Genomic DNA, 24,612 nt, shown 5'->3' with positions numbered 1-24,612 from the left:
TGTAAATCCATTCATCATATGTAATTTTTTCATTTATACTAAGGACTTTTGCATGCAAATATTTTTTTAACACATGTCTGAATAGCTATAGGAACTGACTCTTCGAATCTAGATATTGTTTGCTATAACGCATGCATATAGAGTATTTCGAATGACTCAACAAAGTTTAAGAATCACAGTGAGTATGTACGTTGGGAATTTCGAAAAATAATCATTTCGAGTCCGTATTTGGATCTAGCGATTAGCTTCTCGCTCCGTTGAAAGGAAAAAAATCTGAGCCATGAACTCACTGAATCACCGATGTCTGAAGTTTTACTACGCGCCGTTCGCAAAGATTTACATTAATTGTAAGAGAAACTTTGACACCTCGAAATCCCAATCGAAACGAACATTTATCATAGGTAGATGTATGTCTGCACTAAGGGATGTGCTAATGTAATTATTCGGTTCCCCATGAATTCAATCCTTAACTATTAGAGGTCAGTTTTTTTTTAATTTGTTAGAATACATATTAAACCGACGGATTTCTTACTTAATATGAAGATAAAAGTGTATAAAATAAGAATATAAGAAAGTACTCTGCTTCAAGAAGTTTAGCACATAATAACCACGATAAATATGAAATATTGCAAATATTCCACATTAACGCGAAGAGCCGACAGAATTATTAAATATAACAATTGGAATCTGCCGCTTTCGACACCAAAACGATTTTTAAATTTACCATTTACAAGCAAAGCCATGTGTATTTAAATTATTTATAACATAAGTATATACATAACATGTAACTTTGCACCAAAGTATGATTTAATTACAGGAATATTATACAAGTTACACAAAATCAATTAAGTTTTATTCCTAGTGTTTTTTTGTCGTGTTTTCGTTTTTACAATTTACTATTTATAAGTTACTAAGTAATCATTAGGCTCGCAATAGAAAAAATTTAAATAGCTAGAGTACTTAATATCAATAATTAATTTAAGTTTTCTTACAAAAAGTCTGCTTACGCGAAAAAATGGAACTTACCATTCTGCTAATGATGATAATAAAAAATATGTTATAACACTGGTGTCACAAATTGATTCACGTTAGATTTTTTTAATCGCAACAAATTATCACATCTGAGAACTGTACATCCGAAAGTTACTTCATGTTTTGATAGTAAATTTATTTCAATCGCGAAAGAAAACTCGCATTAAGGAAGCATTCTTTCATTCGACCTCGGCTTGCAGTCACATATTGTTTCATTCTCACTCATCCATCTGGAAAAAGACGCGACACAAGCAGCACGAAAAGATTGACTAAACAGACACAACCTGATCTAAAACTATGCATTTACTATAACGGCTGTTCGAGTATATTCGATCTTTTTTTAAACCCATAATATAATAACAAATATTCTAAAAATACGTCCTCGTTTGGAACCAATAAAAATATTAAAATACGCTTCTTGTCAGTAAATCCTCTCTGATCGTAAAACTTTAAATCATTTCGAATCTTCAACATTTAATGAAATTTAATACTGTTATAAAATGTTACAGTTTTAGATGCGAATGCAGTTCATACTAGAATTGTAATGTTCGTCGTAGCATTAGCAAGCTGTGTAAGTAATCGTTTGAATACATTTAATCTAAAACAGTGTAAAAAGTGCCGTTGTTTTTTTTTCATTTGCGTTTCATTCTCACGCCAATTCACCGTTACGTTTCAGGAACGAAAATTTTGACAGAATCCGCATCACTATGATCCTTATTCTGGGCCTGCGAACGCATTGCTCGTCTTCTTTCTTCTATCATTTGCCGTCTGGCTTGTTCGCGAGCTTCCCGAGCTTTGCGATTCGCTTCACTATTTACAGTTGATTTTGCTTGTTTCATGACATTGACACGACGTTTCGTGGTGTTCCCATTTTGAGGTAAGGATGTAATAGCCTTAGAATCTGGAATAACCTGGAAAAAAAATTTTTGTTCTTGTAAAATTTTAGTTTAAAAAAAGTACAAAACTATAAAAAGTAAATTACAATTCGCAAACATGTTGATACTACCGAAGTAATACTCAAATATCAGTTCTACATACATTTTGAACCAGTCATTTATTTTCTATTAGACAAAGCTTCTTACCAGTATCTTTTTCTAACTTTTGACAAAAAGCCATGCAACTACTTTAACTTGCAGAAAAAAATCACTCAAAGTAACAGAATGAACGAGGATTCAAACAATACGTAAAAAATTATTACGTCTATTCTTAGGAATTTTCAGATTCGGTTTATATTCTGCTGGACGAGAATTTGTGATAAATTTGTCATTGTTTCTTTTAGTTTTCAACAATTCATATAAACATTACTTTCAATTGATATTTCAACGTCCCCCGAAAAAAGTTTTATAGTTAGTTGATCCCTAATGGTATTATACTAATTGTTTCAAAGACTGGGTAACACAAAGTTTTTTGCACTGTAATACCAGATTACGGCACAATATCTCAACTTAAATTAATTTGGTTTTAAAATATTACAGTATCAATTAATTCTGAAATGTTTCTACTTTTTTCATACTTTCTTTGTAATTTTAGAACAGGGAGAGCAAAATTTTTCAGCCAAAGTGGAAACAAGTTTCAATATTGCTTGTATGTTTTATCAAAAATTGTGATGAACGAATGAATCCTATTGTCAATGAACCCCAACATTGGATTCAAGATTCGAGATTCAGATAACATTTAATTAGTAATTGATTTAAAGTGAATCTTTTCAAATTTTGAACACATGTCTTATAATTTGGAATCACAGCTCGCTGAGTGAAATAATTCATCTTTCGTGCATAATTGTAATAGCACTCCTGAAAATCTTGCTTCAAAAATACTTTTTCTATTTTACATATAGTTACTGCAATTGTTTTATTATCGTTAAAATTGTCATCCTCACTAATTAACCATATCATCAACACTAGATAATAAAAAAAAAAAATTATACATACTTCTTTCCACTGCGAATCTTTCAGTCTTCGAATTTGATCGAAAAGTTCATTGACTTGAATAACTTGTAGCATCACCATATCCCAGAAGCCTGCTAAGTCTTCGTTGGTGGTTGGGAATTCTTCCCCAGGTATTTGGTTCTATAGAAATAAAAATGTAACATAAAATCTACAAGGAATTCTGATTATAAAAAAAAACACCGTAAAAAGTGAATGAAATTCTTTCCACGAATGCAAAAAATATAAAATATATACATTCTACAAATATCGACAAAATCCATACAGATTTACTAGTATTTAATTTCACTGGAAATTTGCAAATTTCAAAGTGTATTGCCATTTTCAATTTACCTCAACACTTTAAATTACAGTTTGTAATAGCAAGATTAAATTTTTTTTCTCTTCACAATATCATGATGAGGATGATATATGAATTAGAAAACATAATTAAGACTAAACCTGATGTACTACACAGACGTTTTCCCGAGCAGAATACTAACTCTAAATGCAAAAGTCTATCAGCTTAACGTTCGAAGCAGGTTTCACTTTTATCCTAACCTGCACTGAGGAATAAACAATTTTCATGTTTATGAAGTAGATAGTTTTAACATTCGCTTTAATTATTCACAGACGTAACGAAACCTACCAATATAGTAGGAAACTATTTTCATTAGCTACGATAAAATAAAATATTGATGTAAACAGAGAGATTAGTTGAATGTATTCTCAAGTGTATTAACAACAAATACTTACAATATTCTTTTGGCAGAGTCCCTCAAATTGTTGCATCTTTTGAGTCGCTAATAGTCTAGCTTTGCCGGCAGCTGATCTCAACTTTCCAGCTGCCTCCTCAGGAAGTACACTTGGATCACCACCTGCCAGTTCAGCTTCTGCAGATGCTGCTAAAGACAATAACCTTTCTGTTTCTGCTTTTAATATCTAGAACATATTAGACGTAAATCAGTGCATCTTTGAAATGGCTCAGAGATTTTTATTAGAAAAGTGTGAAATATTGAGTTATGAATGAAAGAATAAATCGTAAAAGTATAAAATATGTTATCGTTGAAACAACTAATTGATAATGTAAAGTTGAGTTTCTTCTTACCGCTATAAAATAATGACCATCTTTCTCTTCAGCTGCCTTTTCCGTCTCTTGAATATGCTTTGCTATATTATGTGAACTTGCGCTCGGCTCCAAAACAGGTAGGACTACTTCCAACGCAGCTGGCTGATGGTCAGGGATATTTGTTACGCTGATCATACTTGGCTTCGTGGTGGCAATAGATTCATTTCTGGCTGTACATTTATTCAGATCTATCGTACTTGAGACAGCTTTACTTTTCTGCTCATTTCTTTGAACGGACGAAGTTACTCTGTTAAACAAACACAAATTTTCAATGCAGTGAAATACTTTGTCTGATTGCCACAATAAATTCAGCAGTGCCAAATCTTTCAGCACTACGTGGATTTACAAATACTTGAGTGAACGTAAAATTTCTGAGGAATATTGCTTACTGAATACTTATAATCACCTTTGTAACGATTTGATTACTTGTTCACTACCATCAGTCGGCTTCCTAGGGCTAACAACTGGTAATTGCGCCCGGAATTCTGGTCTAAGATGTCTTAAAACTGGAAGAGATTTCAATGATTCTTCCTCCTTGATGTCATCGGTTGAAACATCGTTGTTATTATTCAACGACTTATTTAAGAAGCAATCACTGGTATTCAATTTACTGGGACTTCGTTTGAAGAAAAATCCTTGCGCCAGCGCACCAGGTCCATATAATCGTTCCACTCTTTGTTGGATGAAAGACTTTTCACTACTAAATGATGAATTGAATGTATGATTTTCTGTTTCCACAGATGAACCATTAGTCATGCTTATCTCTGTCATTGAAGTATTTGTAACTGAAAATTGAACCACAAATTGAATAACCATTAGTTTATACCTTTGCATCATATTTTATGAAACATAGTTATCTACTGGACATTATAATTGAGACATTCGATTGTTGCAGGAAAAACAGAGGACCGATTTAAGTATGAGTTTGGTTTAGTAAAATATCAACATCGCTTGTAAATTGGGCCAATTTCCAACTATCTTGCTCTGGGTAACCAACATCTTTAAAACACAATAAAGAAACTAACAGATAATACTCACCATTGAAACTCGTGGACTTTGGTGAAGAATCGTTAACATTTGACATGAAACTTTTATTTTGTTGACTAAATGCGACGACTCTGACCATTCCTGGGCTTTTTTTTATGGGTGATATGTCCAGATTACCGTGTACTGGGCTTATATCAGCGAATGTTGTGTGCAAAGGTACGCCTTTGTCAACTTCACTAAAGCTTTCACAGGTGCTTACAGTATTTCTAGACTCAACGAACGTATGGATCTTATATTCTTCCCTGACACCATTGGAGAAACCATTTTGACGCTCCATTGCGAGTGGAGAAATTGACAAACTTTTCGACGGCGGATGACTTGGTAAGCTCAGGTTTTCACTGGATCTATCCAGAAAATTAAAAATTTTACAAAATGATTATGTACTTTCTTTCATATACTTGTTTATAATATTCTATATGAATGCAGCATTCCGCAAATCAGTTCGTTATAATTCTATACTTTTTTCTATCGCAGTCAAACTTGACTTGATTGCAGCTGCCTTGTGTAGTTTTATTCTATCAAGTAAGAAATGTACTGCTTCAAATGGACCAAAGTTCCTTTTTAAATCCCTGTAATGTTATGTATAGTGTATCGAACATATTTTCATTCAGGTTGCTTGGAAACAACTCTTTCTTTAAAACTTTGACCTAGCAACAAAAACTTTTGTTCAAATCCTAAGATTCGATTTTGAAATATTTCAGTTAGTAAAAAAATTATTTTGGTACTTTTGATTCATTGTCAATAGAAGAAATAATTTTAAAACACCGTTAGTTTTTCGACTTTAGAACCCACGTTGAATAAGAGTGTAATTGCTTAAAATAATGTAATAGCATCACCAAATGCCTGAATCTACAATTACTATAATTACACGATGCAATGCATCGAAAAAAAATTACCTTCATCTTTTGAGCATGCTTCATATAATTTTATAAGATTTTGTAGTAATAATCAAAATCATCAAAAATGATATTAAGATTATAAATGAAAAATGATTTGATGTGTTTTTATGCAGGTTTACTTGCATTAGCTAGTTTTCTTGGAAACAGTCTAATAACTGTTGGAAGGAGATTTTTAGGAACAAAGATTCATTACATAGAAGATGGTGCACAGTTTGAAGCTGATAATTTTAGAATTGATAGATAGAAAATTTGCACAAAGGGAAAAATGAAGTATAATGTACGAAATTGACTCTAACAGAGCGTCAAATCAATTAAATATGGACAAGATCCAAAAATATTTTTCAGAGATGTTACATAGTCCTAGAAATTGATATTCGAAAATTTAAACTGTAAGATTTTCTGAAACTTAATAGTATAAAGTATTTCACATCGTTTGTCTGTAATTTCAAAAAATGTATTATTTCTGGTGATATACCTGAAGCCTGCAGGACTTGTATCCCGTGTTATGAGTCTGCTGCCAGGACTCGTATCTCGAGATCTGAATCCTTCTCGTAATTTGCTATCGTATCTTGTGATACCAGAATAACCACTTATGCTACAGGCAAGACCCAAGTAAGATGGTTTTTTGGCTGTCAGCTGTTCTGGTTCTGAGCTGTCATGGTGAATATTACTTATGTTTTCTTTGTTTGCGTCAAAATTTATTTGCTGTATTGATTCCTCTTTACCGTTTGGTAAGATGTCAGGAGACGGAGTGAGTTCACCGTTACAAGAGAAGCTCAGACTGTGTAAGGTTTTATCAGAGATAGAACCTACTGCAGTATCTGTAAAAAGAAATTTTAAATCAAATTATTCAGTCATTCGAGTTCAACTAAATTACTAGCAAATTATCAGTCATTTTTTTTTTTAAATTAAAGGGGGGCTCCTCGTTTGAGAGTCGAATTCAGTTTAAGTGGTTTCATTTTTTAGAATTTCAACTAAATGAGTATTGAAAATCCGAACCAAGGGATTGTACGAAACGCGATTTTTTAGATCCATCTCTGAAGATTTATGACCATGACTTCCGAAGCATTTCCAAAAAATCACTCATTTGGAATTCCTTATATGTTTTTTTTTACAGAAAATTGAATCAAAATGTGGAGCCATCCTTTTCCTGTTTTTCTTGCTTCAAAGTATCACTAATAGTCAAATACCATATTGAATAGAATCACCGTATTTGGTACGAAATAAATTAATTTAATTGATTCTATTGCTAAGAATCAAGGAAAAATTGTCAAAAAAGTAATACACAATTATCCATAAATTCATGCAAAACAATTGGAGAACATTGTCCAAAAAAGTGATTCACCTAGGAAGCCACTCAAACGAAGACAGCAGGAAAATACAAAACAGGGAATATTCGAAAAGTTTAAACACCCACTGTATTAAAATTGTAAAGTGGTTAACAGTCTACGTGTTAGATGCAATATTTAAATGTTTGATTAAATCTACCGAACAGACTGCACAGAGACAATAATCTGGATTAGCTAGATGTGAATGCGTACTTAACAACGTTACCGCAGACACAGGAATAGCCTAGGATCACATCAGCAAGCTATACACTTGCAATACAATGAAAGCAAGTAAAGTTGACTTGGCTTGGCACAAGTCAAGCAAAAGTACTATTCTAGGACTATACTAAGCTAATTGCAATCAGCTTACTAGATTGGTTCAAATAGTAAACAGATGGAATTTCCTTAAATAACAATATTCAGGACCTCGATCACATCGGTACAAAAAAAAACACCTGTCATTAATTTCTTAGACTATAATACGATGACTGCAATTACAGTAATACAGAAAGTATGAAAAATAATTTACAGGATGTCTGATATCACTAGGATGACTTTGTCAATAGACAGAATTGAATTAGTTTTAGAATATGATAAATAGAAATACTTTACATCAGATTTCTTTCTTTTTAAGGTATTAACTTTATTGTCGATGAAATTTTAAAAAAGTTGGCAAGCTTTGACGGCCATTACTTCTTAGTGGTACATTCTTAGGGTAAGCCCCCCACCCACCCTCAATATATTGAACGGTTTTATGGTATTCATATTCAAAATCGAGAGGCACAGTGTGGATGATTATGCAGCGTTTCTTTTTTGTTATGAAATATTAAAAGGATTCGATTGCAAGATATGACTGATGATGGCTGATTTTTTAAAGTTGGACACATTCTGACTAGTTCTGATAGTGTACTTAAGAATGTTGTGACCATGATTAGATAAATAACATTTCGAATAAATGTTTACGTTGAATAGAGATTGAAAATCTACATAATTCTCTAAATTTGTAACTATGATGTATAATCCAACAAATAACTTTATCAAAATAGGTGTAACCATGTATTTGATGAAAATGTCATGGTATTATAAAATAATGGAAACAGTAGTGACGAAACAACAAAAAAAATCACACAATTAATGATTATTAGACTGTGCAGTTCAATGGAAAGGTTACGCAAACAAAAAAGAATCAAAGTGTTTAAAAATTTGAGCTCAATTTAATTAAGGTAAATTTATTCATTCTCAGAAAATCTTGCTTCTATGTGAATAAAAAATTTAATACAACAAATTCTCAATAAGAAAGTCGAGTTATTCTGCATTTTAAAAAGTCACATTGATGTTCCAATTTTAATACCAAAGTTACTATTGTTCAACTTTCCAATTACGATTTTATATATTATATTTTTTTTTGTTTCAAGACGAGAAGAGATTTTCTCAATGAAATTCAACTAAATTAATTTAAGTTTAACTTTCTAGACCCTGTTTTTATTAATTTGTTGTTTGAATAATTTTTACACTGAATTGTACGACCTTCAAAGTGTATTACAATATCCGTTACAAATCCTCAAAAGAATGCTGATCTATTACTTCTAATAAAGCTATTTTCATATATTACACTATTTATGGACAATACTCATTTCTCTTGGGAGCCAGAAAAAATGATAGAAGTCAACAAAACAGTGGCTAAATAATAAAAAGTACTCATTTTCCATATACCCACATGAATCAAAACATGCGTAAAGTCATTTATTTCTATCGATGAAGATTTAAATTTCAATTCAATCTTTCATATATATTTCCGGTAAAAAAAGAAAGTCAACTTGACAGAAAAAATCTGATGAGATGTATAACTTTCAACTAGTATTCGCTCGAAAACAATCCTTCTTCAAATTCTCTTGAAACTTGATACTGTAAAACACACATGAAGGTAAGAATCAATATTCCAAAATTAAACACGGTACGCATAACATGCAGAAAAATATGTCGCAGAATTCCAATGCAAGAATACTTAGAAAATAACTATGGACTTTATAAAATACGCTTCCACATGATAACATAAATTCTCAACAATTACGCATTATCATACGTGAAATACGTTAGTTAAATTCACCACAAAAACGCAAAAACCTTGAGCAGTATATTAAATCATAATTTTCAACCATAATAAGACGAGCAATAGCAGCAGGTACTTTAGATAGCTACGATTTTCGAACTCCAGGACATTCCGACATATTCAATCGAGGGCCGAACCTGATCGGTCAGATGCAGAAGTATCCACGTCGAGACTACAACTGCCAATACTCTCTTGACTGGTCATATTGAGATGTTGATTGGTGGTGACCTCAGAGCTGAGTTGATGATAATGCAAGGGCTGAACTGCGAGGGACAGTGGCCTAAGGCGAAGGGTGGTCCTGGTGTTTCCTCCGCCTGGCACCACTTCACCGGCACAGTCTTCCCTCGATGTTTCACTTTCCAGACCTGCCACTTCACTGTGAACCACTGTGTTACGATGGTTTCCACGAGCGTTGTCAACACTATGATTGTTTCCACAATAATTAAAAATAAAACAAAAAAACTATGACAAAACTGAAAATCATATTGAGTAAAATTCATGCTTCAAATGTATGCACTTATAGTTGCATCAAAACTAATTTTAAATTTTTCCATTCCATGTCTAAGTATTCTGAAAACCCTGTACCTTTTGATTGCCGTTAAATGAAAATGATCAAATACCATTTTGAAAATGCTGATATAGAAAATGTAAAAATCGGATTTGCTCGTATGAAATTGCTAAATTATTATCACTTCGATTGTTTCTATATGCCTGAGAACCAAGTATATAAATGGAAATTGTTTCAAAACCATAAATGGAATATCACTTATTTGCATATCTCAGATATCTAACAACTTTTACATAGATGAAAATTACATCTTAAACTCACATATAATGTACTTGCATTACATTGATAGCATGAATTTCAAGTATTGGCTGTATAGCTAAGTAGTTTCAACATTCATCAAAGTTAATACAGAATGACGAACAGCCATAGACAAGTGCAAAATAAAGCAATTACTGATGCAAATATGATAAGTGCTTTCAGACGAATAGCCATATCCATATAATACTAATATATTCTTTTCGTTATCACCAACATATACTAAATCTGTACAAATTGCATCATTGTATTGAAAACTGTTTTGTTTTGGAGAAAAATTAATTTTCAAATTGCGCAAACTACGTGCATCGAAGTAAAAAAGTAACACATTTATCAGCTATACAATTTTGGTTTACTATTTACAATAAGGTACAAATGATTGTGAATATACTAGCTAGGTTCTAATAAATTCTTTCAAACTTGAGAAGTAGTTGAATTATCAATGGTATTATTTCCCAAGTATTCATTCTTTCGCAATGCTTCTCTTTCCCCAAGTTCGTAGTTTAAAATATATTAATTCTGTTCAATAAAAGCAGGATAAACCGCATATACCGCAAATTAAATTGATACAAACTTTAATTGTGCTTGGTACCTTCGTCGCCAATGTTTCCATGGCAAATACTTTGATAGATTTTTTTTTCCCACTTCATTTACTGTATAACTACCACTTTCAATTTTTAAAGGCATGATCATTCGAATTATTTCTCATCAATGTAACTAGACGTTGAAATTAATACATGTATATCGATATCAGGAATACTTTAATTTTTCAATTGCAAGCAAATTTTTTTAATTTTCCAAGAGTGAACGAACTAAAGAACGGACAGTTGCGAAAGCTCTGGTCAATCACAGGCTGGCCACTTTTACATTTAACATAATTTTTAGCAACGTTAGAAAACAATCTATAACAACACACGTTATTAACCCGACTGGTGAGGGAAGACTGACATGGTATGCAGACAATCCCAATTCCCAACATATCAACTCTCTTTCTCTCTCTCTCTCTCTCTCTTTAAACTGGGAACAGGGTTCCCCTGGATATTTTAGGAACACTCAAAAACCTGTGGTGCGTTTCCATGTATATACAACTGTTCTTAGGATGAAAGAAAGATGCGTGTGACTCAGATTTGAAGACTATATCTATGTCTGTAGTTATAGTACTTCGCTACTGTTATTTAAATAATATAAATTGAAAAGAAATCTGGTTTCATTTTGAAAAATTCTAAATAAATTATTGAAAGATTAACTTATTACGTATGTTATTACGAACAATCAACTCTCTTTGAAAATGTAACTCTGAATTACAGTACAAGATACTTCTACACGAAGTCTCATTTGAAGCACTTAATACCAATAAGTTCTTCACTGATGGTGGCAAAAGACGAAGAAAAGGTGTAAAATATTTGTTATTCATAGTCCTAATAAATAAGGCAAGAGATAACTAAAAATAATTGACACTGTTTCAGAAAACTCCACTTCACAATGCAGTATTTCATAAAGAATTTCATAACGTTTTCCAAGACTTATCGGAGTTTTGAAACACAATCTAATGTCTGTAGAGCGAAAGAAAAGATACAGACAGAAAAGTATGAATGAAAATGTGAATGTAATTTTCAATAATTAAATGTAATTGACAGTATTTCTCTTTTGGGTCAGACATTGTAGATTCTTGGTCTTCAACGCAGTAGAAAGTACCGCAAAGATAGTCAGCAAGGAAGGAATTCAGAAGTTAGGGTGGTTTATTTGCATTTATATATAGACACCTAGGATTAGCTCCAGTGTCACTTACCAGGAGCCCCTTCTAGACCAGTCTAAAGATATCCTATTCTGGCTAACTACTTTGGTAAAAAGACTCTTCAACAGATAAATATGCAATAAGGTTTCATTTTCGAAAATACTACAATGTTATTGATAATGTCGGTGAAGTTATTGTGACACATGCCGATCATTCATATCAACTTCAACAAGTATAAAATTAAATAGTAATTTTTGTATATCGATTATGATCTTCTGAGTCTGAAAATTGAATGGCGACTTACATTGAAGTTGTCGATTTTACAAGTGCTTACATTTTTTTAAATAATAAATATTTACTAGAGAATTGGTTGCTCAGTATTTCAATACACAATGAAATTAAATTTGCATTAATCATTAAATATTTAACAAATATAATTTACCTCATCAAATTTATTAGTGATTTTGAAAAAAATAACTCCAAACTTGGTGCATAACTTCAACTTGTCCACAATTTGATAATTCAACTACTTATGTAAGTACCTATAACTGTACATATACATTCCATAACAGATAATAATTGATTAGACAATTCAATTGAAATAGAGCAGACACAATATTAATTGCGCACAACATTTGTATATTAGAGTTGCAACATTCAGATGTCGTCAATGGCATCAGGCAATAGCAAATAAAGAATGGAACTACAAGTACATTTTGTAAAATAGTACATTTCAATAACGTGAAATAGTTTGCATGCTCAAGTGATGATGATCTTTCATTAATTAAGTAGGTACTACTCTTAACTATGATATACTTTATACTGAAATATTCATTTCAAAAACGGTGCTTCCATGCTAATAGTTTACCAATAATAACAAGGGTAATAATTTCTAGCATTACAAGCCATCACTAAAGACCGTAAAAACTGTTTGAAGTTGTCAAACAATTTTGAATTAATAATCTTAATTAGAACAGAATCAGTGCTGGATATTTCTAATGTACTGTGCATTATATAAAACAATAATTATTATACAGCATTCCAATTCAAAACGAAATACGATACACCTAATCATACTATAGGAGTAACTTATGTTAATTGCAGAGGTGAAAGCGAGGGGTGAATCATAAAAGAGATTTGGTGTACAACAGGCAAGTTTTTACAACAAGATTTTTGTAGATGATAAGCAATACTGCAGGAAGATTTTATCTAATTTTGAAACATTCTTGAAGATTTCCAGGGATTTTTACGAATATTGCAGGATTTTGCAAAATTTTGGGATAAGTTTGATGATGTTGCATAGCAATGTTGGCAAGAAATGTGTGGAGATATTTAGTACATTGAGATGTGCCGTACACCATTTCAACAATAATTTATCCCTCGGGTTTACATCCTGGTAAAAGTATGGGAAAAATTGCTCGGTGAATCCATAAATGGTGCATAAAAAAACCACACGTTCATGACTACAATAACACATAAAACGTTAATTTTAAAAAACTTCATCCCACTGGTCACAGTAGAGAATTGCACATCTTTGTGAAAACATACTAATGTACATTTATTTGAAATAACCCATTTTGACACACAAATACGAGTACGCACATGTGAATAAAGGTTTTGACATGAATTTAACACACCCAAAGTGCAGGCAGAAATCGTTACTATAAGCAGAGTTTAAGTTAAGAAACCAAGTCTTTTCAATAATCAACAGGCTAACTCAAGTGCTGGAACAAAATCTATATTGTCATAGTTGCCACGCTTACAATTTCTTCTGAATTTTACAATTATTACAGTACTCATCAGTTGCGCTAACAATAAGCTTTATTTCACGCCAAATTCAGGTGGTTGGTTGGCTAAAAATTAGCACTTTTCATGAAGTTTATAAAGAGTATCCCATTGAGAATTTGTCAAATTTTTATATTTGTAAACAACAAAAATCTGTAAAAATGCACAAATCTAAAATATTGGAGATACAACCAAAAGCTTAGATATCAATGCTTCACTTCCAATATCTTCAAAATGGTAAAAAAAAAATCTGGTAGATTTAGCCGATTTCACTTCTGCGATGGTTCATTTAATTTAGAACTCTATTTTTTACACATTCACTGAAAGCGATTTTCTCTTTTGGGTCAGTTTTAATTCAGTATTACCATTTGTTCATCGTAAACAATATCGAAACAATGTTGTAAAGTTATATACTGAATGACACTGACATGAAAAAAAAAATGTTCAAATGAATGTGTAGAGAATAGTTTGTAGAAATTTTAAAAGAAGCATCGGTATCTAACAATAAATTTTTATTCACAATTTCACTATTTTCTATTTCTCTATTCCTAAAGAGATTTTCATAGCTTACGAATATAATAATTTGGTAGATACTCAATAAACGACTACGTCATAATCAAATTAACAGAGGATATCGATTTTTTCTCAATCAACCTTCTTGAACAACAGCAATAAAATTTTCAAAAAATTGAAAGTAAATCTATAACGTTTTATGCATTGGTAGCAATTTGCGTAATACCAAAGGAATTCGAAGTCTACCACCATCACTTTATGTGTTGTACTCTTAATGAATAATTAGACTGAATAGATTATAAATTATCATAACAGCTATAATTTAATATAAATTATTAACGAAAAACTTTTTCTACATTAAATAAGTAATCAACTCTTTATCAGTGCAACAACCGTGCAAAAAAGTAATAATTACCATACACTGTGCATTAATTGAAGCAAGATTTGGGGTGCATATCACGAAGCAACATAAGTCAATAGAATATGATACAAACAATATTAAAATTCAAAATAAAAAGGTGCATAAATATAAATTCTGCAATATTTTATTGGATAACTGCCGCAATCATTACAACTCTAAAGTTAGCTGCAGGTTTTAGCCGACAAACGCATGTGAAAAGATTTAATTGAATTGTTTTTCGTATAATTTGGATCTTGCCTTTTTCAACACTCTGCAATCCTGTTCTGAAACTGATGATTAGTAGTTCTCGAATATATTCATGCACGCAGCGGCTAAACCGTACAGTTAACTTCAGTGTTGTGAATTCACTAACTTGAAAATAATATCTCTAGATACATTGGTTATCAGAATAACACACTTTTGAGGCTTGGTCAAAGGACAAATTTCTACCTATATTTCACAATAAGAGAAAGTAATATTAAATTAAGGAAAAGAGAACTTCATTCAATAGTGCAATCACATCCCACCCATTGTAATTTCTCTGAACGTTTCATATCCAGTTCAGTATAATTTGATTTTTTACATTTTATGCATGTGCATGAAAATATGTTGCTTGTCTCCCACCTTGAAAAAATCTTTCCATTTTTCAAATATGTCCAAACTAGTTTTCTCGAAATTAATGAACTTAATGATGATGTCTGTATAAGTAAAATATTAATTCATTGCATATATGAAGAAAAAGTAATTGAAATATGTGGTATTATTTAGAGAACAAATATAACTAACAATTCGATAATTATAAATATATCATTATTATATTTGAGAAACGTGATAAATATATAGAAGAAAATTACTGTAAAGCAATTGTAAGGAAAATTGCATCTTGCGTCCATCATCATCTGTACAGTTCGTTCAGTGCAACTTTGAAAAGTAGATAAATTGCATTGCAAATAAATAAATGCGATTTAAATTTTCCATAATAAGATGTAATAAAGCAATAATAATGAAAGTAATGATATAGAAGTGATGGAAACTCTAACACCCAGAAAATCCCTAAAAATTGAGTGAAATTTGTCAGGAGACTGTTTTTTGATATCAGCAATGAGAAAAAAAATGAAAACACAAGTACTGCGTATTTGTAAGTTAAATGACTAGGAGTTCAAATACTGACAGAGTAGATGAATAGAATTATAAAATACATATTAATAGCCTTGATGTTGAAATATAAATTCGTTTCAATTTAAAGATCATGCATTCCGACGATTATTCCAAATGCCAAATAATCTGGCACAAGTTTTCTATACTGCAGACGCCTACACAGTTATAACAACTCCTGAGAGGCGGCAGAGGAACCTGTTTATGTATTGCACACTACTTCTCATACCAAAGATTCGTGTTGAGAGTGTTAATCGATGTCCGACTTAAATAGTGATGAACATTTCACAGGATAATGTGTATCAAACCAATTACTATTACTAAATGCTAGAATACATGTTCAAAAGGTAAAGTGGATAGCTACATTAGATTGAACTTTAAACATCTTTGAAATATGCTGCAATAGCATATCCAAGATTGCGAATAAAAATTACGTTGCACAATCACTTGTTATTTCTTATTTCAAGATTATAACTTTCATTAATTTCTTACTTTTTCAATTGCAAGTTTTGCATTTTCATTTTAAAATTATAAACTTATCATTTTGTACTACTTTTGGAGAAAACTATCAAACAAAAAGGAAAGTTTTGCAAACCGATTAGAGTGGTATATAAGCCTGTTTATACTTTCGTTCAAACGAGTGTTTGGATCTTGAAACGTATAAAAACTGCAGCCTGGGGTTTCAAGTGTAAGGTTAATCCTTCTAAGATCCCGAAGTTTGCAGGATTGAGGCATTACGTTGAAGATTAAAGTTGAGAAACAGTTTACTGAACCGGAAATAATGAAATTGGACGTAGGTGGGTATGAGAAATACTTGAATTAGACGAATTATTTACGCAATCTTAGGTTTTAAATATGCCTAATTCTCCAAACTTCCGAACATCAACGATATCATGCTTATTGAGCAAAAGGAAATGCATGGATGAACAGTTAGGCAGATTTACAGTAAACTGAACAAGCATTGCTGCATTGTGAAATACAAGATTCGACAGTGTATATAAAGCGTTAACGAACTGTCAGCGCCCAAGTGAGTGTGGCACGCCTCGATCTATCCGACAAGACCGAATTGTTGAAGAAAACGTCGTGCAAAAGTAAGAATATAATGAATAGAGTCGCATGCGTCGTTGCCAACGTCGTAATTGTCGACTAAGCCGCTAAGCACCTCACCCTTATAACTAAAGGATAATTCGATACACATGGTTAATCCAACCTAAAGACGTATTCACATACATGCTATATGTCACATTTTACAACGGAAAGAATGTTCCACTTTCGGCGCAGTCGTTTATTCTTTACTCACATTCAAGTTGTCCCCTGATTTTTCCAAGCCCTACTTCGTCGTTTTCTAGCCAACCTTTCGTAACCGATTTCAATATTTCGCGAATAATACTCCGGCAATTTAGAGGTCAGGGTGTGCCCCGAATTTTCGTAGCGCCCAACACTGCCCGACACATCCGTCAAACACGAAAACCGGTTGCCATTTTGTTGCTGGTTTGACACTTGCGCGCGATCTAACAAACCGAATGCCAACCTCGTTTGAGAGCGCTATTTTTCAAACGGTATCCACTCGTCATGCTATTCAACCTACATAATGATCGTGTACACTTGAATAAACAATTTTATGATCTTGAAGCATGACGGGCCTGTAGGTAGGCATGAAAAGAGTAAAAGCGATAACAAAAAATTTTAATCAGATGGTGGATGAATATCCATCCGCGTGTCAGTCTGTCTGACAAATTGCATGTCAATATCTCACGGCAGATATTAAGACTAACTAATTTATAGTTGTACCGTATTACGGTACATGTTGACACAAAAACACTGTCCTCAAATTCTTCGAGAAGCTCATTCCTTTTCAAATCGACCATGCAGGTCGAGACCAATAAATCATTTCACTTAGCCATCAAATGTATCACTCTTTAGGCGACTAAGGAGAATCGTATTTTTGGATTATTTTCAGACAATTAATTTTCCAAGCCTTCAAGCGTAATATATTTTTTTATTTTCCTTTAAGAATAACTTTTGAAAAATCCTATCCGCACATGGAAGAATTTATAAATGGTTTAAAATCGTTCACAAAATAAATAATTATTATGTTATAAATCGCATGTAAAACTCCCACGCGAAGTTTGGACTTTCAGAGTTTTTAAAGACTGCCAAACTCTTAATACTTGAATAACAAACCATAAAAATCGATTGATTTTAGTAGTTATTACCATTTTACAACAGTAAAGATTCCTTCAAATTACTCAAAGAAAGGTATATTTCATCGCCAAGTGATTTGAATTTTTGATACCGACCTGCATGGATGATTTGAGGTGGAATCAACAGAGAGTGACGGAATAACGGGAACGAAACAATACCAGCAAGCAATAGACCTACAATAAAACTGAATGAGAATATTCGGAAGATTAAAATTTCTATAGTTCTCTCATCAGCACAACAAAAAATGAAAAAAATATCATCTATAGTACCAACTGCGCATGATCGAAGAGCACGTGCTTAGTGCTACTCGATCAATTACTGTGCACAGGCTGTGCACAACCGTTGGAACTTGGACAGTCAGTCTTATAATTTGTGTCCTCAAAGATAAATGATTCCAATGTCGACTACAAATACCGATTGATACTCGACAAGTTCTCAGTCGTCAATTTTGTATTATTCTTAATTTCTCGATGGTTCATGTTGAAATACACAGGATTCTAATTTTACTTCAATTTCAAAACATCCGAACACATGGCCAACTGAGTTAACCTCTGTCGACCAACCGACTGACACGAGAACAAGCGAACCTGATTGCGACATTAAAGTGCAAAAGGAATAAGTACCGTACATAATATCTAGCGAGATGGATGAAAACGTTGCAGAAACAGACGCAATGGAACCGGTTGCAAAAAGATTTAAAAGTTCAATAATCTCGAAACACGTGGAGTCAACGGAATTCCAAAAACTCTTTGCTGATCATTGGCACGGCTCGAAGCCCGTGAAAACAGATACAATAGAGATAATAACAGAGCCGTACCGAATATGTAAAATTTCAAATGTTCTAGCTGAGAATACGTTCGTTTCGAAAATAAAAGACGAATTAAAAGACGTAGAAAGTTTCAGTAAATACATGGACTTGTATAAGTTTGAACAAACGGAAGACTTGGCAAACGTAAAATCTGAAAGCATAGCAGAATTGTACAGAACCTTTGAATCAGACTTGACTGATTGGATGAAAAATAATATAAGAATTGATTTGAGTGGAAAAATATCAATGTCTAGCGCACGTTACTCCGACACAGATTATCTATTATGCCACGATGACAATATGCGCGATAGAAGAATCGCCTTTATTTTATATTTGTCTGAAAATTGGACTGCACAGGATGGTGGATCACTAGATATATTTGATACGGATGAAAACGGACAGCCGAAATGCATTGTCCGCTCCTTAATCCCTGAATATAACTCGATGATTTTCTTTGAAGTTTCAGATAAATCGTACCATCAAGTGTCCGAAGTATTATCCACAGATAAAGTAAGAATGTCAATTAATGGATGGTTTCATGGGCCATTGTTAGAAATTGAAAGACAGCCTAGGCCAGAAATAATTTACAAATATTTTAATCCTGAGGAGACAGAGGTGGACTTGCTTTCTTATATTTCCAAGATTTATTTGTACGAAACAATCGTTAAGAAAATTCAAAAAACTATTGAAAAAGATTCGTTCATATACCTTCCTAACTTTTTACTGAAAAATGTGTACGAGAAATTGTGTGATGATATAAAAAATGAGAATATTAAGTGGGAAAAAACTACTCCAGCTGATGTACAGAATTACGAAATAGCCAATGAAGACACTTTACCCACTGTATTGAAAGATTTCTACAATATTTTCAAGTCCATCCATATTTTTCATCTACTTAAACAATACACTGAGTTGGATTTGATACCGGAAGCCGACCATATGAAACCAAGAATGAAAATTGAACTGCAGAGGTGGTCGCGGGGCTGTTATATGTTAATCAATGACAAAGAAGTCATTCAACCTTACAGCGAAAAAAATGCAGAAACAACAAACAGTGAGAACCATAAAAGTGATGAAATTGACAAAAACCTAAAAGCAGAGACAAAAGTCGGATCTAGTATGGCAGGTAAAATAGAAGACACATCCAACGAATCAAAGAGTAAGAAGAATGATGATCAACCTAATTTCGGTACAAAGCACAATACTAATACAACAATTAATGAAGAAATCGCGATCAAAGCCAAGGAAAAGGCTACACAAGATCAAACAGTAGTCAAAAACCCACATAGCGAAAGTCAAAATAGTATTGAAAGTAAATCTAGTAAAGGAAAAAGGAAGTTGTCAATATCTACAAAGCCATCGTCAGCAAACTGTACCAAATCTGAAGAGAGAGCATCAATGTCCGTTGCATTTGACCAATCTGACTCTTTGGATATAGAAAATTACTCGTCAAACCCACCGAGTGACCTAGAATCTGAAACTTCACAGTCTGATAATGAAGAGAAGGACAATAGTCTAGGAACTCTGGACGTTTTGTTACAATTTCATACCGAGAATGCAACAGATGATGCTACGATAGATTATATTGACCCTAACCAGAAGGATGGTGCATTGATTCATATACCACCCCAAGACAATCATTTGTGTTTAGTATATAGAACTGCTGACACTTGTCGGTGTAACGAATATGTCAACCATTATTGTAAAGGCTACTTTTACACGATAGTATGTTCTTACTATGAATAAAACCTTTTAGAAAAAATTTCCTATCTTGCATTATCTACTTTTGATTTGTATGAAACGATACAGATTGCTTAATGTTGAGAAACAAACGCAGATTCCTTGTTTACATTGAATATTATGACGTGACAAATCACTTCATTCTTTAAAAGTGAGTGATAGTCAGAGAGAAAAAATGTTGGCTGGAATAAAGAAAATCAAACGTTATACTCGGTTACTTCAACTACTAAAATTACCAGCAATTACAAAAAACATTAATTACTACTTTTATGCAAGAGTTGATGATCATTTGTTTCCCAATTCCCATCTGGTATCTAGCTTAAAAGTAACAAAATTTACTTATAATTGATGGTGATATAACTTTTAAAATGGATCGTTGAAAATATTTTTTTAAACTTCATACACATTCGAAATGTAAATTATAGCATGACAGATTTTCTAGATTCGACCTAGATAGACCGTGCACACTCATTCTCTCTAGTTGTGGATCTTGCAAGTTCTGCTATGAAGTAAAACTAATTAAATTTGAAAGTAAACAGCATCCAAATGAAGTCAAAGTCAGTATGAATTTTGTAGAAATACAAATCCTATTGATTTACGCTCTGTCAGAAGGATGCTGAACAGGAATATTGAGCATAAAGTATTGAATGTGAGCCGTATTTTAAAGCACTATCTTTAGGAGATCCAAACTTTCTCTACTCTAAAAATAAATACAACACAATCGTAAACTGTAACTCCACCTCCCACCTCATAAACCTTTCATTTGTTTTCAATTTGAAACTAGCAGAGTAACTATGATTCACAAAGAATGTTTCTCCACTTATGAGTAGTACCACTTCATATTAGGTCGTTCGTGCAAAGTTCACACATGGAGCTCTCAATCAGAGAGCTGTATCGTCACCTGCCAAAATCACAAGCCAAACTCAATTTACGACATTTGGTATATCCATCTCTTATGCTAGAATCCCTCACTTTCTACATTGTAGCACCTTACAGGGCCTTTGCATAATATTACCTGGTATACGCGCATGCATTGAAATCAGTCCCTTTTCATCTCAAGGACAACATACGGTTTTAGCATTTGAAACGTTGATGTATCTTCATGTTAGAAAAAGCTAGATCGATTATAGCTTTTGGATCAGTAGGCGAGTATCACTATTAGTTTTTTTTTACACAAACTTTGAATGCTCACAAGCCTACGCCAGAGCACGCTGAAACTGCTTGAAGGTAGTTATGATTGAATGTACCAGAATCTTACATTATATGCAGAACACATACCACGAAATAACATGACTGCAGGCATATAACATGCATTGTGTTTCTGCTAGTTGCTACTGTAATCTGCATAACTATATCAAGGCTATAAACATTTTGGATCTTCTGAAGATACAAGCTACTTACAATTCACTAATTAGTTAAATTTGATTGAGATCCATGTTTTTTTTTCTTGGATTTACAGTTTAATAACTGAAATTATTCAGAAAGTGCTAGTAATATTATGCTGTACTGAACGTTTTTTTTATATATTTGCAGACCAAGGGTAGCAGGTAGCGCCACAGTGGAGATCAAGGGATAGAATTGAGGTATAATACAAAAGATATTCTCAAACATTTATTATATATGGTATATTTTATGTACAAATAAAGATTGCTATTAGTTAATTGGAATGTAACAGTTCAGGCTCATGATCTGTGCATGCAAAATAATAAGTTCCACAAATTGCGAAAAAAAAACGACTTATAAATTAGAAATGTTAAATTAACACATGTGAATGTATCAGTCTAATGAACACGGGATTATTACAAAATGAACAACAAACAAATTCCGTACTGCAAATTTTGATAGCTTTTTCATGATTTGTGTATCTAGTATTAAAGTTATAAAAAATAATACAAAAATGAATGAAAAGAATATTTTCAAGGTGTGTTATTTAGCAAATAACATAATACACGAACACAAATCTTCCAAGGTTTTATAATTTGAAAAAATATAAATTGAAATACTTACACTCCTGAGTTATGAGACGTACATTGGTTTTCTGGTCCTTCAATACGAATGCTAGGATAAGACGCCGGTTGAGCTTCGGCACAAGCAGCACTTGCCCCAGATGTCTGTAATTCGATGTGAAGAGTGAATTATGCTATTCATACACTGTGAAGAAGGTTCGCGAAACAGTTGACTAATTTTAATATTGAATGACTTGGACATGCAAAATAAGCTGACATGTCATCAAACCTACATGAAAAAAAAACTTACCGGTGAGATACAAATCTGTACACAGTGTTCAGCAATTTTCTTTCTAAGCTCGTTCATTTCTAATTCCTGCTGAAAGCTTGCATCGCTTTCTTGCGAGTCATCTCTTATATCATCATCGGCTGATTTTGTAGAGTACTCAACTTGAACCCATGGGCAGATAATGGGGGATGATTGTATTGAATTTTTACTGGGTCTTGAGAGGCGAGGTGAAAGACGTCTCAATAAAGAAACGAGCTTTGATCTATAAAATTAAAATTAAATCTATACAAAATCTGTATGTTTTAATTTACATTCAATAACCAAACAGCAAATCCACCTGAATTCAAGTAAAGTGACCCAACGCGAGTAGCACTTTCTGATGTCTATGACTATATATGTACATTTTTGAACTAAATTGTCTTGTTTTGAGAAAATTTGCCACCTTGTACGTATAAAAAATGTACAAACTTAGCACTTGAAGTTGCTTGCAAATTTCCAGGTGTTGAAGGAATACTTCCTGACAGTTGCTCAGCACTACGAGTCGCGCCTTGAGATTCCAGTTGATTCGAACATGAAGTAACAGTTCTTCCGATTCTCCAGTCTAAGCTGTTACTTTGAGAAGCTCTGAACCCTGTCAGAAAACTTCAGATATAAAAATATTTAGGCTTATAACTATATTCGGTATTTCTTTTACATTTTTGAGGGTAACTTATTTAAGAGTAGTTTTTTACATATATTTTCAATTACTGATAGGTTTACTATTCTTTTTTTTTTTTGGCATCGATCTTTCCTCTTTGTCTTATAGACAATAACGGGTTTTATCTATGATAAACTCTTTCATATTCTTTTTTTGTTTTTATTTTTGTCACTAATCAGTTGTAACGGCTAAGATCTGACACAAATGCTGCCAAATGTTGGCATGTCTATTATTTAAAGGATGATTTTGGAAACTGCAATAAAACAGGACTTAAAGTTATCTTATAGGTATTCTACCCACAGAAATTGATAATAATACAAAAGTAAATATATTCAATTTAAGAATTTAATTATTTTTCAAAAAACCAACCTTGGTGATTAACAGATTTTCCAAGATGCCAATCCAGAGAATTAGAACTTTTATTCACAGCATAAATATTATCACAAGACTTCGTTGAGAAGTAGGTAGAAGTTTGACGCCGTTTCAATAGGCGCAAAATTGGACCAGTGTTTCTGATGGAAGAAGAAACAACATTTATTACAACAAAGTTGGACACTTTAAAAAAAAAAAGACCTCAAAATTCTTTTAAAAACAGACAGTTTCATTAGAAGAATTTAAACATTTTAATAGTTTAACCGCATTTCAAAGTATGTTTCAGACAGAAGTCAAATTTTTAAATCAGTTAAGGTCCAGTCAAGTTATGTGCAAAGAGCAGTGCAACTTATTGGCTTGTTCAATGTAATATATTTACTGTGATTTGTGATTTAAAAACAATATCTATCGTCTACCGAGGCTGCTCAATATAACCAACTTCTTACGAATAGTACATACTTTTTACACTTCTGTGATGTATCAATAATCGGTGGACGGTTCTTGCACATTTGAGGAGGTTCAGCACTGTAAGTTCCGACTCTAACGTGACTATACGCTGCCCTTAATTGGACACTCTCCAAAGTCTGAGAATTATTTTGTGTAGTAGATGATGGCGGGGAAAGTTTGGGAACTAGCTCGATTTTTGGAGTGCAGTTCATCATTTTGAATTTTAT

The 24,612-nt window shown here is 32.7% G+C and overlaps 2 protein-coding genes across 3 annotated transcripts; one reads left to right on the top strand and one right to left on the bottom strand.

Annotated features, from left to right (window-relative positions):
* Positions 1-249: 249 nt before the first annotated feature.
* On the bottom strand, positions 250-24,600 carry LOC124409442. Of its 2 annotated transcripts, XM_046887044.1 has the most exons (13): positions 24,398-24,600; positions 23,936-24,078; positions 23,338-23,500; positions 22,891-23,131; positions 22,642-22,745; positions 9,608-9,891; positions 6,508-6,853; positions 5,125-5,477; positions 4,493-4,871; positions 4,066-4,333; positions 3,714-3,899; positions 2,964-3,101; positions 250-1,943 (listed from the first exon to the last, which is right to left on the bottom strand). In XM_046887044.1, the coding sequence occupies exons 1-13, from the start codon at positions 24,598-24,600 to the stop codon at positions 1,698-1,700; spliced, it is 3,054 nt and encodes a 1,017-aa protein (XP_046743000.1). In that variant the 3' UTR covers positions 250-1,697. The 2 variants fall into 2 exon arrangements, with proteins under 2 accessions (XP_046743000.1, XP_046743001.1); XM_046887045.1 differs by lacking the exons at positions 9,608-9,891; positions 22,891-23,131.
* Positions 18,484-20,664, top strand: LOC124409443 (prolyl 3-hydroxylase OGFOD1). The gene has a single exon (XM_046887046.1). It carries the CDS (start codon positions 18,730-18,732, stop codon positions 20,638-20,640), a length of 1,911 nt encoding a protein of 636 aa, XP_046743002.1. The 5' UTR covers positions 18,484-18,729; the 3' UTR covers positions 20,641-20,664.
* Positions 24,601-24,612: the final 12 nt, after the last annotated feature.

Source organism: Diprion similis, chromosome 8 (assembly GCF_021155765.1).
Source record: "Diprion similis isolate iyDipSimi1 chromosome 8, iyDipSimi1.1, whole genome shotgun sequence".
Classification (NCBI taxonomy): Eukaryota; Metazoa; Arthropoda; class Insecta; order Hymenoptera; family Diprionidae; genus Diprion; species Diprion similis.
Note: the sequence above shows the minus strand (reverse complement) of the source record. Positions and strands in the feature narration are given on the sequence as shown.